At 37.0% G+C, this 7,114-nt stretch overlaps 1 protein-coding gene across 1 annotated transcript in view; it reads left to right on the forward strand.

Moving 5' to 3' along the window:
- The window catches only part of LOC137543891 (mucin-22-like), a gene marked incomplete at both ends in the record, with an annotated part of 80,744 nt that extends 74,216 nt beyond the window's left edge, over positions 1–6,528 (forward strand). Inside the window, 8 exons of the mRNA XM_068264962.1 lie at positions 493–597; positions 1,091–1,195; positions 1,688–1,792; positions 2,567–2,671; positions 3,467–3,571; positions 4,064–4,233; positions 4,966–5,070; positions 6,331–6,528. Of these exons, the coding sequence (XP_068121063.1) occupies positions 493–597; positions 1,091–1,195; positions 1,688–1,792; positions 2,567–2,671; positions 3,467–3,571; positions 4,064–4,233; positions 4,966–5,070; positions 6,331–6,528 (998 nt within the window). The remainder of the gene's footprint in view (positions 1–492; positions 598–1,090; positions 1,196–1,687; positions 1,793–2,566; positions 2,672–3,466; positions 3,572–4,063; positions 4,234–4,965; positions 5,071–6,330) is intronic.
- Between the last annotated feature and the right edge of the window lie 586 nt (positions 6,529–7,114).

The raw sequence follows: 7,114 nt of genomic DNA on the forward strand, positions 1-7,114 counted from the left end.
ACCACTGTCAACATATCCTTAAGGTAAAAATGATTTAGATCCTGGCATAGAAAAAATAGTCATAGGGTTATTCAGTATAGAATCCAGTTAGAGGTCCCTCCAATGTAGAAAGTAGTGAAGGAAATAAATCTTTTTATTTTATTGAGCAGAGGCTTTCCACACCCTAATGATAAAAATATATTATTTAAATACATGTTGGATATTCTTTATGCTAAAAGTGGTAGAAGAGCTAAAATTGCAAAATGTGGCCATGGAGATTAAAGTCAAATGTGTACATTTCCAGTCTTTTTAGTAAAATATATGAATTTTAAAAATTAACAAATGAATAAAAAAAAACAATGTTTTTTTTTCCGATACAGAAAAACAATCAAGGATTCAGTTTAAAAAAAATAAAAACTCTTATAAGTTCCTGCAAAAAAGAGGGAAATTGAAGTGAGTGGCTCTAAAATGTTTTCTCAGCAACCTAATCACATTTTACCTCTTTATTGTCAGGATCAACCAGTTCTACGTCTGAGAGCACCCCTTTCTCTAACTGCCCTGGTGAAGATTGTACATCTGTCAGCACAGAAGCCCCAAGAACCACAGAAGCTACCACAGGTAGAGTGTTCTTATTATGTATGAAATCCATCTCAAGAAACATATTCAGTTATTCGTATCTGGATAGACAATATGAAGAAAGAAATTTGTATTCAAATGGTTTTTAAAATTTCTTGAAGAAATTGAATATACATCTATCATATTTTGGTTCGTTTTATTAAATTATTTTGATAAATTGGAAAAATCTATCCCATTTTTCTGATTGAAAAAACAAACATTAAGTCATGTATGGCCACCTTAACTTGTAAGAGGTGTCAAGGAATTAATATAGAAAACGATCTATGCTTTGACCACAACAACCGAGCTATGGATTACAAGCTATATTACATTAGAAGAGAAATGTTTAATGTGAGAGCATAGAAAGTGAAAATGCTTTGGAGGAAAAGTCATCTTATATGTTTATTCCTCAGTATATAATGACATTTATTTGAGGTGTGTAGCTCTAAAAAAATTTCTCAGCAACCTAATCACAATTTCCCTCTTTTATTGTTAGTATCAACCAGTTCTACATCTGAGAGCACCCCTTTCTCTAATTGTCCTGGTGAAGACTGTACATCTGTCAGCACTGATGCCCCAAGAACCACAGAAGCTACCACAGGTAGAGTGTTCTTATTATGTATGAAAGCCATCTCAAGAAACATATTCAGTTATTCGTATCTGGATAGACAATATGAAGAAAGAAATTTGTATTCAAATGGTTTTTAAAATTTCTTGAAGAAATTGATTATACATCTATCATATTTTGGTTCGTTTTTTAAATTATTTTGATAAATTGGAAAAATCCATCCAATTTTTCTGATTAAAAAAACAAACATTAAGTCATGTATGGCCACCTTAACTTGTAAGAGGTGTCAAGGAATTAATATAGAAAACGATCTATACTTTGACCACAACAACCGAGCTATGGATTACAAGCTATATTACATTAGAAGAGAAATGCTTAATGTGAGAGTATGGAAAGTGAAAATGCTTTGGAGGAAAAGTCATCTTATATGTTTCTTCCTCAGTATATAATGACATTTATTTGAGGTGTGTGGCTCTAAAATATTTTCTCAGCAACCTAATCACATTTTACCTCTTTTATTGTCAGTATCAACCAGCTCTACATCTGGGAGCACCGCTTTCTCTGACTGTCCAGGTGAAGAGTGTACATCTGTCAGCACTGACGCCCCAAGAACCACAGAAGCTACCACAGGTAGAGTGTTCTTATTATGTATGGAAGCCATCTCAAGAAACATATCCAGTCCTCAGTCTACATATGTTTGAAAATGGCAGACATTACCTTGTGGAATAGCATTATAAGATTCAGACCCTCTTCACAGTGGTCAGTGGTGTTGCAGAATAATTCTCCACAATTCTATGGGCCTGTTCACAGTAACAGAACGCGTTATTCTAATTCGCTGCTGCAGTCTTTGTATTTAAAACTATGGCCAGTCTACATTGCAGTTCACAGTCATTACAACATGTATGTAATTCAACTGACCACTGTCAACATAGCCTCAAAGTAACAATGAATTAGATCCTGTTATAGTAAAATGAGTCATAGGGTTATTCAGTATAGAATCCAGTTAGAGGTACCTCCAGTGTAAAAAGTAGTGAAGGATAGAATTTTTTTTATTTTATTGAGCAAAAGGTTTCATGTACCCTAATGATAAAAAATATGTTATTTAAATACATGGGGAATATACTGTATGCTAAATTTGGTAGAAGAGCTAAAATTGCAAAATGTGGCCATGGAGATTAAAGTCAAATGTGTACATTTTCCAGTCTTTTTAGTAAAATATATTAATTGTAAAAATAAATGAATGAATAAAAAAGAAGGTTTTTTTTTGATCCAGAAAAAAAAAATCAATGATGCAGTTTAAAAAAATAAATCTTATAAGTTCCTGCAAAATAGAGGGGGATTAAAGTGAGTGGCTCTAAATCGTTTTCTCAGTAACCTAATCACAATTTACCTCTTTATTGTCAGGATCAACCAGTTCCACGTCTGAGAGCACCCCTTTCTCTGACTGTCCTGGTGAAGATTGTACCTCTGCCAGCACTGAAGCCCCAACAACCACAGAAGCTACCACAGGTAGAGCGTTCTTATCACATTTGGATGCTATCTTAAGAAACATATCCAGTCCTTTGTCTCCATATGTTTAAAAGTGAAAGACATTACCTTGTGGCAAAGCATTATAAGATTCAGACCCTCTTCACAGTGGTCAGTGGCATTGCAGAATCATTCTCCATGTCAACTTACTGCCTATACAATTCTATGGGCCTGTTCACAGTAACGGAACGCGTTATTTTAAATCGCAGCTGCAGGCTTTGTATTTAAGTCTATGGCCAGTCTCCATTTCAGTTCACAGTCATTACAACGTGTGTGTAATTCAACTGACCACTGTCAACATATCCTTAAGGTAAAAATGAATTCGATCCTGACATAGAAAAATAGTCATAGGGTTATTCAGTAAAGAATCCAGTTAGAGGTCCCTCTAATGTAGAAAGTAGTGAAGGAAAGAAATCTATTTATTTTATTGAGCAGAGGCTTTCCACACCCTAATGATAAAAATATATTATTTAAATACATAGGGGATGTTCTTTATGCTAAAGGTGGTAGAAGAGCTAAAATTGCAAAATGTGGCCATGGAGATTAAAGTCAAATGTGTACATTTCCAGTCTTTTTAGTAAAATATATGAATTTTAAAAATTAACAAATGAATAAAAAAAACAATGTTTTTCTTCCAATACAGCAAAACAATCAAGGATTCAGTTTAAAAAAAATTAAAACTCTTATAAGTTCCTGCAAAAAAAGAGGGAATTTGAAGTGAGTGGCTCTAAAATGTTTTCTCAGCAACCTAATCACATTTTACCTCTTTATTGTCAGGATCAACCAGATCTACGTCTGAGAGCACCCCTTTCTCTAACTGCCCTGGTGAAGACTGTACATCTGTCAGCACAGAAGCCCCAAGAACCACAGAAGCTACCACAGGTAGAGTGTTCTTATTATGTATGAAAGCCATCTCAAGAAACATATTCAGTTATTCGTATCTGGATAGACAATATGAAGAAAGAAATTTGTATTCAAATTGTTTTTAAAATTTCTTGAAGAAATTGATTATACATCTATCATATTTTGGTTCGTTTTTTAAATTATTTTGATAAATTGGAAAAATCTATCCAATTTTTCTGATTGAAAAAACAAACATTAGGTCATGTATGGCCACCTTAACTTGTAAGAGGTGTCAAGGAATTAATATAGAAAACGATCTATGCTTTGACCACAACAACCGAGCTATGGATTACAAGCTATGTTACATTAGAAAAGAAATGTTTAATGTGAGAGCATGGAAAGTGAAAATGCTTTGGAGGAAAAGTCATCTTATATGTTTATTCCTCAGTATATAATGAAATTTATTCGAGGTGTGTGGCTCTAAAATATTTTCTCAGCAACCTAATCACATTTTACCTCTTTTATTGTCAGTATCAACCAGTTCTACATCTGAGAGCACCTCTTTCTCTAACTGTCCTGGTGAAGACTGTACATCTGTCAGCACTGATGCCCCAAGAACCACAGAAGCTACCACAGGTGGAGTGTTCTTATTATGTATGGAATCCATCTCAAGAAACATATCCAGTCCTCTGTCTACATATGTTTGAAAGTGACAGGCATTACCTTGTGGCAAAGCATTATAAGATTCAGACCCTCTTCACAGTGGTCAGTGGTGTTGCAGAATAATTATCCATGTCAACTCACTGCCTATACAATTCTATGGGCCTGTTCACAGTAACAGAACGTGTTATTCTAATTCGCTGCTGCAGGCTTTGTATTTAAGTCTATGGCCAGTTTCCATTGCAGTTCATAGTCATTACAACGTGTGTGTGATTCAACTGACCACTGTCAACATATCCTTAAGGTAAAAATGAATTAGATCCTGGCATAGAAAAAAATAGTCATAGGGTTATTCAGTAAAGAATCCAGTTAGAGGTCCCTCCAATGTAGAAAGTAGTGAAGGAAAGAAATCTTTTTATTTTATTGAGCAGAGGCTTTCCACACCCTAATGATAAAAATATATTATTTAAATACATAAGGGATATTCTTTATGCTAAAGGTGGTAGAAGAGCTAAAATTGCAAAATGTGGCCATAGAGATTAAAGTCAAATGTGTACATTTCCAGTCTTTTTAGTAAAATATATGGATTTTAAAAATTAACAAATGAATAAAAAAAAACAATGTGTTTTTTCCGATACAGAAAAACAATCAAGGATTCAGTTTAAAAAAAATAAACACTCTTATAAGTTCCTGCAAAAAAGAGGGAAATTGAAGTGAGTGGCTCCAAAATGTTTTCTCAGCAACCTAATCACATTTTACCTCTTTATTGTCAGGATCAACCAGTTCTACGTCTGAGAGCACCCCTTTCTCTATCTGCCCTGGTGAAGATTGTACATCTGTCAGCACTGAAGCCCCAAGAACCACAGAAGCTACCACAGGTAGAGTGTTCGTATTATGTATGAAAGCCATCTCAAGAAACATATTCAGTTATTTGTATCTGGATAGACAATATGAAGAGAGAAATTTGTATTCAAATGGTTTTTAAAATTTCTTGAAGAAATTGATTATACATCTATTATATTTTGGTTCATTTTTTAAATTATTTTCATAAATTGGAAAAATCTATCCAATTTTTCTGATTGAAAAAACAAACATTAAGTCATGTATGGCCACTAGTGTTGGGCGAACACCTGGATGTTCGGGTCCGTTCGCCGAACATGGGCCAGATGTTCGGCATGTTCGGCCCGAACCCCGAACTCCCCGAACATCCCGCTTTTGGGGGCCCTATGGGGTCGCAGGCATAAGGGGGGAGCATGCCCCGGTCGTGGGGGGGGGTCGGAAATTCCCCCCACCCCCTCCGCTAGCGCTCCCCCCTCTGCCCGCTTCCCCATACAAAAATTTTCAGTAAAGTTCAATAGTACCTTCAGTGGCTGGCCTGGCTGGCACTGTGGTGTGTTGTGAGTGAAGAGGAGTCCGAGTAGGATTATTTTGATAAATTGGAAAAATCTATCCAATTTTTCTGATTGAAAAAACAAACATTAAGTCATATATGGCCACTAGTGTTGGGCGAACACCTGGATGTTCGGGTCCGTTCGCCGAACATGGGCCAGATGTTCGGCATGTTCGGCCCGAACCCCGAACTCCCCGAACATCCCGCTTTTGGGGGCCCTATGGGGTCGCAGGCATAAGGGGTGAGCATGCCCCGGTCGTGGGGGGGGGTCGGAAATTCCCCCCACCCCCTCCGCTAGCGCTCCCCCCTCTGCCCGATTCCCCATACAAAAATTTTCAGTAAAGTTTAATAGTACCTTCAGTGGCTAGCCTGGCTGGCACTGTGGTGTGTTGTGAGTGAGGAGGAGGAGGAGTCCGAGTAGGACGCGTTGAGGCCGGGCAGCGGGCGGTTCAGCGGTAGTACCCTTGTGGTACTTCCGCCCTTTCTCTGACCTCATGTCCTCTGCATACGAGGGTCACGCGTACCCTCGTATGCGTCATCACGTAGAGGACGTGAGGTCAGAGAAACAGGGGCCCTGTTCGGCCTGTTCGGCTGGGCATTGAGCTGTTCGGGCGAACCCGAACTAAAAAGGCCGAACACCATGAGGTGTTCGGCCGAACTCGAACATCACCCGATGTGATATTTGAGGTGTGTGGCTCTAAAATATTTTCTTAGCAACCTAATCACATTTTACCTCTTTTATTGTCAGTATCAACCAGTTCTACATCTGAGAGCACCCCTTTCTCTAACTGTCCTGGTGAAGACTGTACAGCTGTCAGCACTGACGCCCCAAGAACCACAGAAGCTACCACAAGAAACATATCCAGTCCTCTGTCTACATATGTTTGAAAGTGACAGACATTACCTTGTGGCAAAGCATTATAAGATTCAGACCCTCTTCACAGTGGTCAGTGGTGTTGCAGAATAATTCTCCATGTCAACTCACTGTTTATACAATTCTATGGGTCTGTTCACAGTAACGGAACGCGTTATTCTAATTTGCTGCTGCAGGCTTTGTATTTAAGTCTATGGCCGGTCTTCATTGCAGTTCACAGTCATTATAACATGTGTGTAATTCAACTGACCACTGTCAACATATCCTCAAAGTAACAATGAATTAGATCCTGGCATAGTAAAATGAGTCATAGGGTTATTCAGTATAGAATCCAGTTAGAGGTACTTCCAGTGTAAAAAGTAGTGAAGAAAATAATTATTTTTATTTTATTGAGCAGAAGCTTTCCATACCCTAATGATAAAAATATGTTATTTAAATACATGGGGAATATACTGTATGCTAAATTTGGTAGAGGAGTTAAAATTGCAAAATGTGGCCATGGAGATCAAAGTCAAATGTGTAAATTTTCCAGTCTTTTTAGTAAAATATATTAATTGTAAAAATAAATGAATAAAAAATAAGGTTGTTTTTTTTTTATCCAGAAAAAAAATCAATGATGCAGTTTAAAAAAAATAAATCTTATAAGTTCCTGCAAAAG

This window comes from Hyperolius riggenbachi, unplaced genomic scaffold (assembly GCF_040937935.1).
Source record: "Hyperolius riggenbachi isolate aHypRig1 unplaced genomic scaffold, aHypRig1.pri scaffold_309, whole genome shotgun sequence".
NCBI classification, from domain to species: domain Eukaryota; kingdom Metazoa; phylum Chordata; class Amphibia; order Anura; family Hyperoliidae; genus Hyperolius; species Hyperolius riggenbachi.